General features: G+C 40.3%; 1 protein-coding gene across 4 annotated transcripts in view; it reads right to left on the reverse strand.

Annotated features, from left to right (window-relative positions):
• Positions 1 to 20,103, reverse strand: part of SPIRE1 (spire type actin nucleation factor 1) — a 191,503-nt gene that overhangs the window by 16,737 nt on the left and 154,663 nt on the right. For 2 of the 4 annotated variants that reach the window (XM_050767555.1, XM_050767558.1), the window contains exons 9-12: positions 19,252 to 19,293; positions 13,025 to 13,197; positions 3,465 to 3,555; positions 1,618 to 1,760 (exon numbers count right to left, since the gene is read on the reverse strand). In XM_050767555.1, the coding sequence (XP_050623512.1) occupies positions 1,618 to 1,760; positions 3,465 to 3,555; positions 13,025 to 13,197; positions 19,252 to 19,293 (449 nt within the window). The remainder of the gene's footprint in view (positions 1 to 1,617; positions 1,761 to 3,464; positions 3,556 to 13,024; positions 13,198 to 19,251; positions 19,294 to 20,103) is intronic. The other 2 variants (XM_050767556.1, XM_050767557.1) reach the window with 1 other exon arrangement.

Here is a 20,103-nt window from a genome sequence, read left to right on the forward strand (position 1 = left end):
CATCAAACTCCTAGGCTCAAGGGATCCTCCCCCTGCAGCATCCTGAGTAGCTGGGATTACGGGCATGTGCCACCACATCTAACTAAGTTTTTAATTAAAAATTTTTAGAGACAGGGGTTTCTTAAGTTGCCCAGGCTGGTCTCAAACTTCTTGCCTCAGGCGATTATCCTCCCTTGGCCTCCCAAAGTGCTGTGATTACAGGTGTGAGCCACTGCGCCTGGCCCCTCTGACGTATTTTAAAGTTGTGATAACAGCTGTATATTTTGGTAAAAGCAACAACTTATTCACATGAAAACAAGTCTTTAGATTTTTTTAGTTTGAATCTTTCTGTTTTCCTGTTGGTAAATCACTGACAAGGCTATATTTAATCAAATAGCTGTGTTTTAGTGATTATTCCGGAGCTAGAAGAATTCTATCAGGAATGGCCATAAAATCATTGGTTCTTTAACTGCACTGTTTTGGAATAGAGATGAATGACCAAATATTCACCTTCTAAGCTCTTCAAAATCCTTGTCTTCACAATAACCACATTATCTCCCATCTGTTACTATTTTCATTGAAACTCTAATAATTCGTCACAGCCTTAAAAAAATGGACTTATGTATTCAATATATTCTATTATTTTTCATTCATTAATATTTGAAAACACATTAGATATTTGACTGTGGGTAGAATATTAATTACAGCTGTGCATCTTGCCTACAAATACTTCAGAAGCCAAGTGGGGCTACAGAAGAGTCTCTGGAGACCTCCACTGGCCGGGAGATCTCTTAATTCCTCCTGGCAGACCCTTGTGTGCTGCCCACCGTGCTGAGAAATAAGCACCCACTAGAAGAGCCTGCAAGTGTCTGGAAAACAGCAAAAACTGTTAGCCAGTTCAACCAAAATAACACCACTGGCCCCAAATATCACAAAACATACTAGAAAACAATGTACAGTAGTTATTAAGGGATCAAAATTCTCTCTCGCTTTATACTTCTGCCTCAACGAGATCATCTACTATAGTCACTTTATAACAGTTTTTTGAGTCAAGTTTTAACAATTTTTAAATGGATTAATAGCCTTTAAAAGAAAGCATTTCTCTAATAATAATCCATATTTTAAACCAGTGATAAATTTTCTGGAAAAAAAAAAAAGAGCTCAAAATGAACAAACACTGGTCAAGTTTCATTTAAGTTATGGATAGAGTGTGGAGAAGGTGTCACTCTGTTGCCCAGGCTAGAGTGCAGTGGTGCGATCATAGCTCACTACAGCCTTAACCTACTGGGCACAAGTGATCCTCTCACCTCATCCTCTCAGGCAGCTGGGACCACAGGTGTGCACTACCACAAATTATTATTTTTTTTTTTGCAGAGACGGGATCTCACAATGTTGCTCAGGCTGGTCTCGAGCTCCTGGAGTCAAGCAATCCTCCCACCTTGGCCTCCCAAAGTGTTAGGATTATAGCCATGAGCCACCATGCCTGGCTGTTTTGTTTTCTTTAGCTATTAAATTATTCAAAGTTCATTCTAACTTTTGCAAGTTTTTTTCTCCTTATCATCTTCGTAAGAAAGCTAAGGATTCTTCTAGGTCTTCTAGCTGATCCCTAAGTTACTACGAAGTCTTTCCTGTACTTACAAGAGAGCGGGAACTCTGCCTGGAAGGCGGCAGGAACTGCCTCACGTTAGTAGGCGTTTCCTTTTCAATGGAATGTCGTCTCTGGGGCGGCTGCCGTCTCTCTGGCTGGGGTGTTGATGATATGGGTAGGAATTTGGGAGGCTCTAAAGATTTAACCAAATGAAATAAAACTTAATGTGAATTTTCTAACACAAAGCCCTTTGACATTTGTGACAAACACTGTATTCAAAGATGAGTTATTTATTTCATTGGATAGATATTTTAAGATGGTAATGGTAATCCTTAGGAGCAGACTCTGAGGGCTGTAACAGAAGAATCTTTGCAAAGTAAACTTGCTACAGAAATAGCAAGAAAAAAGGAAAAATATTAGGTGTGGCCAGAAAGATTCCCAAATCATACCAAAATTCTCAAGTGTACTTTTTTTTTTTTTTTGAGATGGAGTCTCACTCTGTCGCCCAGGCTGGAGTGCAGTGGCGCGATCTCGGCTCACTGCAAGCTCCACCTCCCGGGTTCACACCATTCTCCTGCCTCAGCCTCCTGAGTAGCTGGGACTACAGGCGCCCGCCACCTCGCCCGGCTAATTTTTTTGTATTTTTTTTTAGTAGAGACGGGGTTTCACCGTGTTAGCCAGGATGGTCTCGATCTCCTGACCTCGTGATCCACCCGTCTCGGCCTCCCAAAGTGCTGGGATTACAGGCTTGAGCCACCGCGCCCGGCCGAAGTGTACCCTTTTTTTACATTCTCCTCTTTAAAGATAAAACAAGGAAAACCCTTCTTTCTACATGTTTACCAAGACATTTTGTCCTTAGGTTTAAATTAAACCGTATTTAAACAGAAAAAGGAAGCTTCAGCTTTGATGTTAATACTGTACCATTGTCCTTCTCTGTCTAGTAGTATTTTAAGATAGTGTTTAAAAGGAGAATGCTTTAGTGTCTGAATGGTTCTGGATTCACATTTTGAAAACATAAGGAGAACATTAGAAATAAATATGGTGCCAGAGTTTTATTTAGTGCTTCTTCCTACTCTGTCTATAAAGTAGAGCTGCTTCAACGTAGTGGGTGTGAAGAGTGAGAGTCAACACAAAGTTCCATATGATCCATCTATTTAGACTGTCCCACCAAGAGAAACCACTAAAGGAAAACACAGATATAATTTCCACAGTCAAGAAAAGATACAGAAATCCATTATGTGATTCAGTTGGGTCCCTATAATATTTAATGGGTCTGGCCAAATACCAATTGTGGATAACTAGTCAGCACCCACTGTTTTTGATATAATCTGTGTAAATAATAAAAACACTACTTAAAGAATTTTTATGTATGAGAAATCAAGCCAATATATAATACTTCATAATGTTCTTATAAATGAAAAGGATTATTAAAAGCCTTTAGAAATCCCTTAATTTTAGGTATCTGTGTTCAGAATCTGTCTCCTAAAGAGTTACAAAGGTGTTTTCACTGTCTACACAGGTTTTTGGAGATAGGTGTGTGTGGGTGGTAGATGGAGTGATAATAAATATGGTTGTTTTTGGCTTCCGGTTTAAATTTAGCCAAGGAGGTAATCTATCTAAAACAAAACATAACAGAACACTACACACACAACTGATTTATACTATTTCCCATGACTACTGTTCATAAACACAAACATGCCTGCTCTGTCGTAAGTCCCCGAGGTCTGGTGTGATGCCACACTTGGAAAATAAGTATTTCATCTCCCGATCAGTGAAATGCCTGGGTTAATTCTTTCTACCCCAGATGATCACAGGGCACTCTGGGATCTTTGCTCCAGGTCAAGTGTGTTTTGTAATAAGATATCCGACTATAGTTCTTAGCACCACAACTACTCACTCTTCCTTGTGGACATGGCCTCCAGGACTGGCTCTTCAGGGAAAGAGGGAGACACGCTGCTGCTGCTGGTCGACTTGTGCAGGGTTTCTTCCTGAGCAAAATACAGGCGGAGAAATTGATTTCTTAGACATTTGTGCTCTCATGCTACTTAATAACATTTTCTTATTAAACAGTTATTTTAACATGAGGCACCAAATTATGTTAAAGGTTCAAGGCAAGCAGAAGACAAATTAGAAGGGGTTTAAAACAAGACAGGTCTGGGTTTGTGCCTTGGCTCTGCCCTGATTAGAGTAATGTGAAACTGAGCATGCTTGTTTCTGTTTTTTGGAGACAGGGTCTCACTCTGTTGCTCTGGTGCAGGGCAGTGGTGTGATCTTGGCTCACTGCAGCTCCCACCTTCTGGGCCCAAGTGATCCTCCCACCTCAGACTCCAGTATCCAGGATCACAGGTGTGCACTTCCACACCCAGCTAATTTTTAAATTTTTTGTAGAGATGGGGTCTTCCTATGTTGCCCAGCTGGTCTTGAGCTCAAGCGATCCCCCCACCTCAGCCTCTCAAAGTGCTGGGGTCACAGGTGTGAGCCGGTGCACCTGGCTGGAGCATGTTTCTTATCTTAGTTTCATCATTGTGAAAGAGGGTATTTAATATCACTTTTTCCATAGGGTTATTGGAAAGATTAGATGAGGTAATGCATTCAAAATGCTTACCACATTACCTGGCACATAATAAAACAGTGGTTAATATTATTAGGGAAACATTTAATACATTTATAAAAGTAATACATTGCGAGCCCCATAGGAGCAGATGCTAGGTCTGTCTTGTTCACTGATGTATGTCCAGTACCAAACCCATCACTTAGTAAGTAATGAGTGTTTGTTGAATGAATGGATGAAAAAAATAAACATCTCATGAAATGTCATATGAGTCTAGAAAAATGTCTGCATTGTGGGCCAGGTATGGTGGCTCGCACCTGTAATCCCAGCACTTCAGGAGGCCGAGACGGGCAGATCACGAGGTCAGGAGTTCGAGATCAGCCTGGCCAGCATGGTGAAACCTCATCTCTACTAAAAATACAAAAATGAGCTGGGCGTGGTGGCGTGTGCCTGTAGTACCAGCTACCTGGGAGGCTGAGGCAGGAGAATCGCTTGACCTGGGGAGGCAGAGGTTGTAGTGAGCTGAGATCGCGCCACTACACTCCAGCCTGGGTGGCAGAGCAAGACTCTGTCCCAGAAAAAGAAAAGAAAAAGAAAAAGAAAAACGTCTACATTGTGCCAAATAAAAGTAAAATTCCTATTACCAGAGAGAAGAGATCCTGACTTTAGACTAAACACAAATGAAGTATAATATTTATTTCTGAAATATTTACTAAATACTATGTGAGATAAACATTTACTTGTAATTTCTACTTAGTGTCTATATATATATATATATATATATATATTTTTTTTTTTTTTTTTTTTTTTTTTGAGACGGAGTCTCGCTCTGTCGCCCAGGCTGGAGTACAGTAGCGCGATCTCAGTTCACTGCAACCTCCACCTCCTGGGTTCAAGCGATTCTCCTGCCTCAGCCTCCTGAGTAACTGGGATTATAGGTGAGTGCCATCACGCCTGGCTAATTTTTGTATTTTTTTTTGGTAGAGATGGCATTTCACTATGTTGGTCAGACAGGTCTTGAACTCCTGACCTCGTGATCCACCCACCTCGGCCTCCCAAAGTGCTGGGATTACAGGCATGATCTTCTTTTTTTTTGGAGACAGAGTCTTGCTCTGTCACCCCTGCTGGAGTGCAATGACATAATCTTGGCTCATTGCAACCTCCGCCTCTGGAGTTTAAGTTATTCCCATGCCTCAGCCTCCTGACTAGCTGGAATTACAGGTGTACACCACCACACTGGGCTAATTTTTGTCTTTTTAATAGAGATGGGGTTTTGCCATGTCGGCTAGGCTGGTCTTGAACTCCTGACCTCAAGTGATATACCTGCCTTGGCCTCCCAAAGTGCTGGGATTTTGGGTGTGAGTCATCACGCACGGCCAGTTTTCTTATCTTTTATACAAGGATCATAGCTGCTATCTATGGTCTTTGTGAAGACAAACTGATTTATATCTAAAGTCTAACATAGGCTGGGCATGGTGGCTCATGCCTGTAATCCCAGCACTTTGGGAGGCCGAGGCAAGAGGAGTGCTTGAGACTGGGAGTTCAAGACCCCTGTCTCTAACACACAAACAACAAAAACCCCAGCAACAATGACAGTCTAACACAGGGTTAGTTCAATACAAAATAACCATTATAGCGACACCATGCCCAGTGTTTTTTTTTCCTGAGACAGGGTCTTACTCCACCACCCAGGCTGGAGTGCAGTGGTACAATCACAGCTCACTGCGGCCTTGACCTCCTGGGCTTAGGTGATCCTCCCACCTCAGCCTCGCAACTAGCTGCGATTACAGGGATGTGTTACCATGCCAGACTAAGTTCTTGTATTTTTAGTAAAAATGGGTTTTGCCATGTCGCCCAGGCTGGTCCTGAACTCCTGGGCTCAAGTGATCCGCCTGCCTCAGCCTCCCAAAGTGCTGGGATTACAGGTGTGAGCCACTGTGGTTGTTTTTTTTTTATTTTTATTTTTTTTCCCAAGGAACTTGCTCTGTCACCCAGGCTGGAATGCAGTGGCAATGATTATAGCTCATCACAGCCTTGAACTCCTGGGCTCAAGTGATCCTCCTGCCTCAGCCTTCCAGTAGCTGGGACTACAGGTGTGCACCAAATGAAGTCTCACTCCGTCACTCAGGCTGCGGTGCAGTGGTGTGATCTCGGCTCACTGCAACATCCACCTCCCAGGTTCAAGCAATTCTCCTGCCTCAGCCTCCCGAGTAGCTGGGATTACAGGCATGCACCACAAAGCCTGGCTATTTTTTGTATTTTTAATAGAGATGGGGTTTTGCCATGTTGGCCAGGCTGGTTTCAAACTCCTGAACTCAAGTGATCCACTCACCTCAGCCTCCCAAAGTACTGGGATTATAGGTGTGAGCCACCACGCTCAGCCAATTTATTTTTGTAGAGATGAGGGTCTTGCTATGTTGCTCAGGCTGGTCTCAAACTCCTGATCTCGAGCTATCTGACTGGCTTGGCCTCCCAGAGTGCTGGGATTACAGCTGTGAGCCACCCACCTGGCTCTTACAGCTTTCTTTAAGGCACTCAGCAATATGTATCAAAAGCTACACTAATGTGCATTCTTTCACTCAGAAAATTCAGTTCTGGCCAAAAAAAAAAAAAAAAAAAAAAAAAAAATCGAGACAGAAACGAAAGCAAAAAAGTAACAATGTTTACATAGTATTGCTCTTAATAATGGTAGAAAACTTGAAAATGAAAGTGAAAACAATGTTCACAACAGTGTTGCTCTTTATAATGGTAGAAAACTGGAAAATGAAAGTGAAAACAATGTTCACAATAGTGTTGCTCTTTATAATGGTAGAAAACTGGAAAATGAAAGCGAAAACACAATGTTCACAATAGTGTTGCTCTTTATAATGGTAGAAAACTGGAAACAGCCTACATGTTAAAAACTAGAGGACTGAGTAAATAAAATACAGTAGGTTATTCCTGTGGAACACCACACAGCTACTGGGCATCATGTTGGAAAAGGACAGTCAATCAAATGGAAATTGCTCATGTTTTGTTAATTAAAAAGCAAGTCTGTGTCTTTGTTCTTAAAATAATTAAGGAGCTTTTTCTTTTTATATAAAACAGTTGAGTTTGTAATTGATAATGTAAATAATTAGCATCATTCTAATTTCATGAGTATTTGATCTACAATAATATATTAGCTGATCACAAAGCAATTCAGAACTAAATTATGGTTACTTAAACAGTAAACTGTTCTGTGTGATAATTTGGACCCACATTTAAGTTAAACCCCAAAGACAGCAATGGGTGGTAAGAAATTTCTGGTGGACAATGTCATCAAATGAAAACTCTGCAGGGGAGCACAAGTCATATCCTGGAATGGTGGAAGGCACCTCTTAAAAGAATATGGAGTCTCTATGGAAAGGGAGATTAAATAAGATCACATATATACAGAGTTTACCATATAGTAGGTATTTTGGTGGCTAGAAAGCATTTATTAAAATGTAAAACAAACAAACAAAAAAACGTTGCTAGAATGAGTCCTGATAAGTTAACAGGTGAAATTTACATACACATGACAGCATTTCCTATATCGGGGTGAATAAAGTGTTCAGTTTGCAGTTGGAAGTGTCACTGCTTCCTCCTCACGGGGAAATTCTGGTATCTCCTTCAATTGTTTTGTGGATTTCATTACAGAGGGTGGGCAAAGAGGCTCATACAAGGGGCAGCAGAGGCAGGTGGACTCCACTGGTGAGTTCAGTACCAGCTGAGTACTAACTCAGTAGTGGGCCACTCCCTCTTGGAAAAGAAATTTCTCATTGCTCTATGAGGCCTTCAGGAGGCCCTGAAGGATAAGAAGGATGGGAGGTGGTGGGTGGGAAGGCTCTGGTCTCCATCTCCATTTCTAGCTGATTGACACTGTACTTCTGTGTAAGTCTGGTGTGAAGAAAAAGTTTTGGCACTTAAAAACATGTTGGGGCCCAGGTGAGGAGGCTCACGCTTGTAGTCCCAGCACTTTGGGAGGCCGAGGTGGGCAGATCACTTGAGGTCAGAAGTTCGAGACCAGTCTGGGCAACATGGTGAAATCCTGTCTCTACTAATAATACAAAAATTAGCTGAGTGTGGTGCTGGGCCCCTGTAATCCCAGCTATTCGGGAGGCTGAAGCAGGACAATTGCTTGAACCCAGGAGGCGGAGGTTGCAGTGAGCTGAGGTCACTCTACTGCATTCCAGCCTTGGCAATGGAGTGAGGCTCCATCTCAAAAAAAACCCCAAAAAACCATGTTTGGAAGCCAGTCATTAAATTTGAGGAGAGGGAAAATGGGGAAACAGCTGACACAACTGAGAGGCAAGAAAAAAAGAATAAAGTCAACCTTTTTTGAGACTGCCCTTTATTTGTTCTCTACTGTCTTCTACAGCCCTGAGTCTTCACTTGCTCTTTGCTCATGGTGCAGCGTCAGCCAGGAATTCACTAGACAAGTCAGCAGAGTCACCAGATGCCAGACATGCAGTAAGGAGCAGAGGTTTGAGTAAGACTGCATCTCTGCTCTTGGGAAGGCATGGGAGAAATACATCAACATGCGGTGGCACAGCCCGGTTCACATCCCACAACAAAATGGAAAGCCCTCTGCCGTCTTTTATACTCATTCTAAAACCTAAGTCCTACTACTCTTCCGTGTGGCTTCTCCAGCCTTTCAGCCCCTGTGGTGTTTACTCACTGACTGAACTGACCTCCGCAGCCTCTGGACTTCTGTAGTGTCCAGTCACACTGTACACAGCCTAAGACAGTGTCTGGAAGACACTCTGCTCACTCAGCACTTGGAATGATTCTCAGGTATGTTTTTTATATTCTATTTAAATTATAAACAGGAGGGCAAAGACCATCATATTTCTGTCTCTACTATTAGTACTTACTGAAGGCATTCAATAAATATTTGACTGGAAAAAAAGGAGTGGTACTGGAAAAAAAAAAGAAGTTGGTGAAAAGAATAGGAGAAGAGTTTCAAAATGCACTAAAAAGTAGAGAACAAAAAATTACTATAAGATGTGAACGAAAAAATCCCTGTAATGTGATATGGGATGTATTTAACGGTCTCTGTATTTGTGGCCATTTGTAAGACAGCAGATATGACCAGAGGTAAGTAAATCTTGGTTTAGGAATAGATAGAATTCCTCAACATCTTTTCCAGTTTCACGCTTCTGGAGCTACCAAGTTTTGGAACTGGAAGAGACCTAGAGGTCACAGAATCAGCTCCTCTCATCAGAGGGAGAACACACTGGTGGCTGACAAGGCCAAGTGTCCATTCCAGCACCCAGTCCATACACCCTGAGCGGGCCCAGGGCAGGTGCGACTCGGAGAACTGTTCTTTACTAATTCACACTGTAAGGAAACACAGTTTGAGTTTCCAGGTGTTCATTCATGTCTATATAAATGTCAGTTCATTAAATGGCTTTAAAATAGACCTTCTTCTGAGCTGGCTTTAACCAGCTGATGATCTGAAATCAGCTAATGTTAACAGAGTGTTTTAGAATAAACACAATTCATCTACCACTGTTAAAGAGAACTACTGTCTCATCAATAGAAAGTTTATTAAAACTTTGATTAATACAAACCCCAAACTTGAAACAGTTGATTAAAAATAAAGACTTCGGTTTATCTGTGTTTTCTAAATGTTAACATTTGAATATCATTTAGAAGTTTTTGGCTGGGTGTGGTGGCTCATGCCTGTAATCCCAGCACTTTGGGAGGCTGAGGCGGGTGGATCACTTGAGGTCAGGATTTTGAGACCAGCCTGGCCAACATGGTGAAACTCCATCTCTAATAAAAACATTAAAAAATTAGTTGGGCATGGTGGCAGGCACCTATAATCCCAGTTACTCAGGAGGCTGAGACAGGAGAATCGCTTGAACCTGGGAGGTCGAGGTTGCAGTGAGCAGAGATTGGACCGTTGTGCTCCAGACTGGGTGGCAGAGCGACTCTGTCTCAAAAAAAAGAAAAAAAAAAAAAAAAATATATATATATATATATATATATGAATTTAAAAACTTCTAAATATATATAATATATATCAAAAGGAATTATATATATATATTTAAAAAGGAACATAAGGCATTCCCACATTTAATACCTTTGTTCTTTTCTTATACTTAAAAATAACAATTTTAGATTGAAGAGGAAGGGAGGAATATGCTTATTTCCATACCCTTGTCTAAGATCATTCACTCTGTTCCATAAATCTTTGAGATTTCTACCACCATGACTTAAGAACTATGATTCATCCAGGTTTAAACCAGTAGCTAGTGACAAAAGTCAGAGGTAGCTGGAATCCAGATCTCACATTTCTCTTTTCGGCAATGTATTGCTTGCTTCATAATCTAACTGATGAAAATGGCCTCTCTTTGATTAAGAATAGCGTGCCCAGCAAATCATCTCAAGATGTGGATTTGGGGCATTACCACTTTATCTTCAAAAAGAAGACCACAAAGAAGGTTACAGAGGCTGCAGATTTATCTGATCATGCCGTGCTGTGTGGTCTTGCCTCATGAGGTGATGGAAGAGGACTAGAAAAGGAGTTACAAGTAGGCCTGTGGGGTGCAGGAAGGTGGTTCCTGGCAGCTGCAGATTGGTGCCACCCAACCAAACTCTCTGTGAAGGGACTGTGATCTGTGTAGCCATGGTCACAGAGGTTCCCGGGCCTTTGAGTGCTATGACTGAGAAACTGAGTTCTTCATTTATTTAATTTTAATATAACTTAAATTTAAATAGCCACGTGTGGGAGTGGCTCCCGAACTGGAGCTCTGTCTAGATATCTGAGCTAGATGCTTTTAAAATGTAAATCGCTGTTCTTACAGGTTAGTGTGAATTTATCTAAATATTTGAGTGTCTACTGGGTGTTAGAAACTGGAGATATAAAGTAAATTTATCATGGTTCCTCCTCTGAGGGAACATGTACTCTGGTGGGACAGAGAAATAAGTGAATAATTACATGACAGGGTGTTAAGTGTTCCAGCGAAACAGAGGGATGAATGGGTTATGACAGAATCACAAAGAAGGGGTCCTGGCAGGCTAGCGGTATCCGGGAGACTTCCTAAGACAAAGCGAGGCCGTGCTGACTCTGACAAGGACATGAGGGGAGATCGGAGACATGGCTAAGCACCACGCTGAGCACCGATGGGCTGTGCAGGAAGAGTCAACGGCTGCGTGTGGCTGAGGCATAAACCAGAGGCAGGGAAGGTGTCACATTAGGCCATAGGTGTCTGCAGGCGTGTGATCAGGGGATGCAAATTTTATTCTGTACGCGCCAGGGAGCCTTCCGAAGGTTTTAAGCAGGAGTTACAAAGAGCAGTGAGTGCAAGATGGAATTTGGGGAGCCAAGAAGAAAAGTCAGATAGACTGAAGAGACAGTGAGAGAGAGAGAGACCAACTGACATTGGTAATACAAATATTTCTTATTGTTATTAATATTTGAAAAACCTTTAGTAGCAAAATTATTATTGGTATTGCTTAGAATGGGGTGGAGACCAATGAGAGGAGAATTAAAGAATAATTCCTCAGATTCTACCTTGGGTGGAGCCAGCAACTAGGACAGCAAGCAGAAGATGAGAAACTAGGGGGTGTGTGTGCGTGCACGCACGTGTGTGTATGTGCATGTGTGTAGCTAGGGTTTGTGTGAAGCTGGGGGGTGTGCGTAGCTAGGGTGTGTGTGTGCACGCACGCATGTGCAGCTAGGGGAGGTGTGTATGAAGCTAGGGTGTGTGTGTGTGCATGTGCGTGCGTAGCTAGGCTGTGGGTGTAAAGCTAGGATGCGTATGTATGTGAGTGTGTAGCTAGGGTGTGTGTGTGTACATGTGTAGCTAGGGTGTGTATGTGTGTGTGCGTGTGCATGCATATGTAGCTAGGGTGTGTGTGTGTGATTTGGCAAGTGGGTGAGGGAGAAGGGAGGGAAGAAGAGAATGTCATTTTACCTAAGTTGATTTTGAGGAAGGGGCAGTGGAAACCCAGCAGGCAATGATGTATACAATACTGATATTGCAGATGGGGGCTTGAGATGGGTGTGGGAAGCATTAGCATATAGGTGGATGTTGACATCAGGAAGGATATGAGATCTTTCCCCCTCCACAAAGGGCAGTAGGTGGAAGATGAAATCTGGAGAATACTATTAGAATTTTATTTTTTGGAGTTTTATCTGTCGGTATTATGATCACAAAAAGAACAGTCCTAAGTATGAGTGTGTGGATTTTAGAGGGAGAAGAATCTATGCAAAATGTTTTTCTTAACTTTATTTTTTTGTTCCCCAAACGGGAAGATATTAAGGTAATGTAAGTTGCAAAACTGTTGACTTGTTTTAACCCCACTTATAATTTAAGACTGTATATATGTGTGTGTGTGTATATATACATTTTTTTCTTTTTCTTTCTCTTTTTTTGTTTTTTTGAGACAGAGTCTCACTCTGTTGCCCAGGTTGGAATGCAGTGGCGCAATCACAGCTCACCTCAGACTCGAACTCCCGGGCTCAGGGAATCCTCCTGCCTTAGCCTCCCAACTAGCTGGGACCAGAGGTATGCGCTACTGCACATGGCTAATTTTAAAATTTTTTATAGAGACAGGGTCTTGCTATGTTGCCCAGGCTGGTGTCAAACTCCTGGGCTCAGTGATACTCCTGCCTTGGCCTACCAAAGTGCTGGGATTATAGATGTGAGCCAACATGCCCGACAAAAATTTTAGTATTCTATAAATTATAGCCACTATATTGGTCTTTACTAATAACAGAAAGTAATCTACTATTTAATTTCCTGCAAATCAAATTAATTTTAATCCTAGCTTTATTGGTTGAAAAATGGGAAGAGATTAAGCAACAACTGAAGCCAGATAATCAGTAAACTGGGTCAGAGAGCATTAAGCACCCTCATCTTAGAGTCAAGCTGTGTGAACTGGGGCCTTACCTCAGACTCAGAGCTGTCCAGTTCGGCCAGAGTTGGGGCTTTGAGGAGCTTCTTCCGCTGTGCAGGCACCTGCTGTGCACTACTTAACCCGTTTTCTTTTGTTTGTGATGTCAAACCTCCATTCACCATAGATGACTCCATAAGATTCTTTGTAGATTCAGGGGTAGTTACATCTGGTAAAAAAGCAAAAGCTTACCTTTTCTTGAGCCAAGACAGGTTATCTGTGTTGAAAGCATACCAAGTAACACAGCATTTCACACAAAAACACAGAGGCTTGACTCAGTAACACCTTGCCTATGTATAGAAAACTTTTTCTGGTTGGATATTGACTGTCAAATTCAATTAAAGGAAACTTTAAAATGAATAATTACATATTCATACGTGTAGATGAGAATTTATAGAGTTAAAACTGATAACTGACTCCAACCTGTTTATTTTCCAGATGAAGAAACTGGGGCTGAGAGAAGCTAGTTTACTTCACAGCCTCTAAGGATCTAGTGATATATGGATGAAGAAAGGACACACACAAAGCCTTACCAGACACATGGCTGTAAGATCTGAAAATGTTTTGGTTTAAGAATAAAAATGGCTAATAATCTATATTCATATAAACATATTTAATGTGAACACAAAAAGTCTGGGATACATTTCCTCTGATGTGTCTGATTTATATTACTAAGAGCTCAAATTTGGATGAGAAGGCAAAACGACAAATGACAGACAATGAAGCAGTCTACAGTGTGGTGTGATGGGGATGGTTTGGGTCTCTACTGCTATCTGCTCTGCTTTCGTCTGTAAAATGAGGATACTAACAGAGGCGGGCTTATTGTGAGCATTAAACAGGTTAATAATTGCATATAAAATTCTGTGCCTAGTACAGGCAGTGAACAATAAATGTTAGCAATTATTCCTACTGATTTTGATCTCTATTGGTGAATAAATAAACTAAGGCTCAGATGGATTCGGCCAGAGTGGCACCATGGTGTCATGCCACAGCTGATCTGTCAGTCTTTGTCAGTACTGACTCTGATGGCCTGCTTTTTGGTACCATAGCCTGGAATCCTTGAAGGCAAATGGAACTACTTTCAAATGAAGAGTTAAAAATGGGCTAAATTTAGTAACTATAAAATCAGTGTATTTAGAAGTGAAAAAGAGCAGTTACTGCATGATGCAATTTATAGACCAGCACACTCAACTGCTCTTTGCATGCGGACAGTCTGTGAGGCTGCCGTAAATGGGGCAAAGGGCATGTTAAGTACTAAAGTGAAAAAGACTGACTGATGCTCTTTTAGAGGGGAAAGCACTGTAAACGAGGTTACTGTAAACACAAGAATGTGGCCCGGCGTGGTGGCTCACGCCTGTAATCCCAGCACTTTGGGAGGCTGAGGCAGGGGGATCAATTGAGGTCAGGAGTTTGAGACCAGCCTGACCAACATGGTGAAAGCCCATCTCCACTAAAAATACAAAAATCAGCTGGGAGTGGTGGTGGACGCCTGTAATCCCAGCTACTCAAGAGGCTGAGGCAGGAGAATCAAAGCGAGACTGTGTCTCAAAAAAAAGAACAACCCCCTCCTCCAAGAATGTGCTGTTTATAGTAGGATATTTCCCCCCAAGCAAGTAATATTTACACACCTTAAGGATGAGAGGTAGAGCTCCAGGACACATGTGGTATACAAGTGTGTTCTAGTGCAGCTTTCCCTGACATTATTTATAAGAACCATGTAAATTATTTCTTATTACAAATGATATATATCCTATTTAATATTTATGATTTCTGCTTATTTTTGAAGGATTTGAACAAGCTAGAAATAATGGAAGGAAAAGAAAAAGAAAAAAGGGAAAGAGAAGGGAGGGAGAAAGGAAAGAAGGAAGAACAGCTGTCTATTAATTTTTACATAAAATTTTTAATCGAGAACTTGACAACACGTGCGTTTATTTTATTGTTACCTTCCCAGGCATTACATAGCTAGAACAAATAAAGAATTGGTGATGGTGGTGGGGAGTGCTGAAAGGGACAAAAGGAAAAAAGCAGCAAGGTTTTATACAAATTATAAATGTAAAAATCTTAAAATAAATATTTCAATAAGGAGATAAGAGAAATAGAATTGTTGATATTTTATAGGAATCTTCTAAAAGGAGATATAATGAGAAATAGAATTGTTGACATTTTGTAAGAATTTTCTAAGAGAAAGCACAAGTATTTCAAACACACACACCTTCTACCTTTCCTAGCCACGTACTCACAGAGGCTCCCACCGTTGACCTGGCAGCAGGTCACTTTCTAATTATTACAACTGGAGTTATAATAAGAGAAACACAACCAGCTTTCCACGCTGGCCCCACATTTCCAATCAACAAAATCAGAGTTTCCCTAAGAATAGCACTGCATGCATACCATTGCACAGAGGAACACTCAAATAGTTTTGGCAGTTATTTATTTATTTACTTATCTATTTGAGACAGTCTTACTCTGTCACCAGGCTGGAGTGCAGTGGCGCGATCTCGGCTCACTGTAACTTCCGCCTCCTGGGTTCAAGCGATTCTCCTGCCTCGGCCTCCCAAGTAGCTGGGACTATAGGCACGTGCCACCACGCCCAGCTGTTTTGTATTTTTAGTAGAGTCAGGATTTCACCATGTTGGCCAGGATGGTCTCAATCTCCTGACCTCGTGATCCTCCCGCCTCAGCCTCCCAAAGTGCTGCGATTACAGGCGTGAGCCACCGCACGCAGCCCATATTTATTTTAATGTGCTGGGAAAAAAAATACTCTATTTTTTTGCTACAGAAAAGCATACTGTATTTTAAGATCCATGATTTTATTGCTTGAGAGATGTTTAAAGTTGTTTATGGCGCATTAAAAATTTTAATAGTACTGGTGACACTCAAGGCTGGCAGAAAATTATAAAGATGGTATATGAACTGAAGTTTAGGGAATGCTGTCAAATGACAGTGGCTGCCCTGAGTTCAGTCCATTCTCAATGCAGGGGATTTGAGAAATTGTCCAACAGCTCTCTAATTGCCTGAACCCTGTGCTATGAGATTGATAACTGTCATTTTAGCTAATTGACTGACAGTAGTGAAAGAAAACATCTGTATTAAATTCAAAGCTTTGAGAAAAACTGAATAAATAAAAAATGGGTTATGTAACAGCCAGGTTTCAAGATGATCTAAACACTGAATGATTTTATCTCACAACACAGATCTGCAAAAGACTTAATCGAACTTTTTTTTTTTTAGACATGGTCTCATTCTGTTGCCCAGGTTGGAGTACAGTGGTGCAATCATGGCTCACTGCAGCCTTGACCTCTTGGGCTCAGGCAATCCTCCCACCTCAGCCTCCCAAGTAGCTGGGACTACAGGTGTGCGCCACCACGCCTAGCTAATTTTTTAGTATTTTGTGTGTGTGTGTGTGTAGAGACAGGGTTTTGCCATATTGCCCAGGCTGGTCTTATTTTAAACTCCTGGGCTTAAGCAAACCTCCCACCTTACCCTCCCAAAGTGCTGGGATTATAGACGTGAGCCACTGTGCCCAGAAAATGTATTTTTAAGAAGTTTGATTACTTATATTTTTCTGTTTAAATGAATAAATTACCATTTTTACTTTAATGTATCACATGAGAAAAGCAAAACACTTGGATAGGCTTTGTATTTCTTATATATAAGATGGCATTTCTTAAAAAAAACTGGTGATATTTATAAGTAAGCAAAATATTTAAGAGGTGAAATATTTAGATATGGCTTTAGAAATCACATACCTTAGGTTTAGAACCTAAAATGCATACCCATGATATTAAATATATGTCTATTGCCTTATTTAGTGTGAGGAAATGTGACTGACATATAGATTATATACTTAATATCTGTATAGGAAAAACAAGTTATACTTACCATAAGTGATGTTGAATAAAGATTTTCACTAATAATTAATATTTCTAAGATATACTTAAGCAGTAGAATATACTTCATTATCTTGTACTTAAGTTCAGGGTTATCATCTACACTGTATGTTTACAATGTTTCTCACTAGTTTGTTCATTTTCTAACTCAGAAAATGCACTCCAATCTTTGCATTTAAGTTAGAAGAATGAATCAATCTTTTCTATTTATAATTCGGGCAATTTTAATTAATAGTTAAAATGCAACAATGAAAAACATAAAAGCAGCACAAGAAATCAAGAATGAAGCATTAGGAAGTCACAAAGTACACGAAGACATGAAATAAATTACAGCAAATGATAAGCAGTGAAACCAAATAAAAATTCTCTGCTACCCTTTTACACTAAGAAATTTAAGTACCAAGAGTTTTCTTTCCAAACAGAACCCATCGTATAGGCTGCAAGAACATAGAACACACAACATACCTGTACATGAGGTGTGTGAGCATGCATTGAGCATACTGTCAAAATCAGCAATGTGTGCCTAATTTAGATTAGCCAATGGCCAATGTGTTTAGGCAGCCAACCACTCCCTTCCTTATTGTGGTCCAACTAATAGAAGCATCTTTTGTAGATATTCAAAAAAGATAGAGTGTCTGTAATGCATATTGCCAACTTCTGGGGATTAGTATTGACATATGCATTACTATTTTTCTGCATTTATTTTCCAGATCAAATTTTTTACAAGGTCACTTTGCAAATGGCTGAAAAAATAAAAATTCCAAGTGAATAAAGAAAAAAGGAAAAGCTCTTCTGTGGTCAGCCAAAAATAGTAACTGAGTGATTGTAAAATATTATAGTCACGTCTGATACCTACACAAATAAGCAGAAGATTTAAAAACAGTTGGAAACTAGCTTTGTAGCTGGAAGATACTCAATAAATATTCATATACAGAATATACTAGAACTCTTTAAACATGAATTTGTAAGTAAGGTATGCCAACAATTCTTTGTATCTTGAGGCATTCCACGGCATTTAACAGAAAATCCTGAAAGAAAATATTTGTGCCAACATCTCATCTCATTTTATACTTAAAACAGTAGCTTCCAAAATTAAAAACTCTAACTTGCAAAATATTTTACTGGGATTAAGTTGGCTTTGAAAATTCAACTGGCTGGGTGAGGTGGCTTACGCCTGTATTCCTAGCACTTTGGGAGGCCAGTTGGTGAACTGCTTAAGCCCAGGAGTTCGAGAGCAGCCTGGGCAACATGGTGAAACCCTGTCTCTATTTCCTAAAATAAATAAATAAATAAATAAAAGAAAATTCACTCATATATATTTAAAGTTTTAATTTAAAAAGGGTTGATTTTATAGACCAAATTTAGTCATTTCACTATTAATCTCTGTTTAACAGAAAGGTCTAAACTTGCACTACAAATCTGAGGCACGTAAGTATATATTACAACCAAAGCCATTACAATGCTCTTGTATTTTTATACTCTTTTATTTTTTTTTGGAGACTGAGTCTCACTCTGTTGCCCAGGCTGGAGTTCAGTGGTACAATCTTGGCTCACTGCAACCTCCGCTTCCCAGCTTCAAGCAATTCTCCTGCCTCAGCCTCCCAAGTAGCTGGGACTACAGGCGCATGCCACCACGCCCGGCTAATTTTTTTGTATTTTTAGTTGAGACGGGGTTTTACCATGTTAGCCAGGATGGTCTCGATCTCCTGACCTCATGATCTGCCCACCTCAGCCTCCCAAAGTGCTGGGATTACAGGTGTGAGCCACCGCGCCTGGCCTGTATTTTTATACTCGTAATCATGATTCAAAGTCATTTGTGATTAGGCTTTATCCACTGAGCACAAACATACAAAAGACAGTTCTTGCCCATCAACTGAGGTGCTGTCATCTGAAGTAGATAACCATTTTAAGTTTAGTTACTTAAATAACTGAATGCTTTAGAGAACAGGAAGTAGATGCATCAGAATTTTGTTTCTACAAAGTTTTTTTCTATTCTCTTAGGGCAAAGGTCTGCTGTAGGCTTTAACCTCATTGCTCTAGAAGAGCCTGGGCAGTGACAGCCACCATAAGATGGGCACCATTTTCTAGAACCATGAGTATGGTGTGATGGTTCTTCCAAAACTGCTTGGGAGAAAACAGATTTACTGTAGTCTTGTATCTTTTTTACGTATATTGCTTTCAAATAGGCAGAATGTTTTATTTTACTGACCATGGCTTAGAAGAAGCCTTTCCATTTTCTTTTTTAACATGTTTGAACAAGCAGATGAATGAAATGTATTTCACAGAAACCACAAAAGCCACGTCAGGTGTAAAAGCGTTTTTGTTTTTTTTACCTGACAAGTCAAAACTGTAAGACATGCTAAGTGGCCGCATTGCTGGAAAAAAGAAAACAAACAATAAAAAGAAAATAATTCAGCTGTTAGGAATATACAAGGAGGACAAAAAAGGGAACGGATTAATGAAGACCCTCAGTGGCTACATGTCAGGCTCTAAGGCAGAAGCTAGTGAATGAAAATCTCAAATACATTAAAACCATGCAAGAGTCTTAGTTTCAATTACATCACTAAGACTTGAAATGGAGGAACAATAAAAGGAAAAAGTAACTTTTTTAAAAACAAGTTAAAAATGAAAGCATGATAAAAATACAAACATTTTAAATAATCACAGAATAGGATTTCTGACTTAAATACAGATTTTTTTAAAAGTCACGTTTTAAAACATGATTTTGGGGAACATATAACATCTTTAAAATTTCAGAGTAAATCTATCCTTCAATAATTTATGTCAGGATGAAAATTTGGCTCTCGGAATAAAGGCGAAACAGTTTATAAAAAATTCTCAGTTCAGCTAGCTCAGCAGCATCACCACTATGTGTCAATAAACTATCCACTGTAGACCGTAAAACCTAGTAGTTGAAGGACGGTCAGACTGCCCGAGTTTGAACCTCAGCTCTGCCACTTACTGGCAGTGTGACCCCAGGCAAGTTACTTAACCTCTCTGTGCTGTAGTTACTTCATCTGTAAAATGAGAATAATCCTATCTTACGGAATTGTTATAAAGATTAAATAACTTCATGTAAAAAGGGTGCTTAGAATAGTGCTTGACACACAGTAAAAACTGAAAATAGTAGTCCTTCCTTATTGTAGTTTCACTTTCCATGGTTTCCGTTACTCATGATCCAAAAA

The sequence above is a fragment of the Macaca thibetana genome, chromosome 18 (genome assembly GCF_024542745.1).
Source record: "Macaca thibetana thibetana isolate TM-01 chromosome 18, ASM2454274v1, whole genome shotgun sequence".
NCBI classification, from domain to species: Eukaryota; Metazoa; Chordata; class Mammalia; order Primates; family Cercopithecidae; genus Macaca; species Macaca thibetana.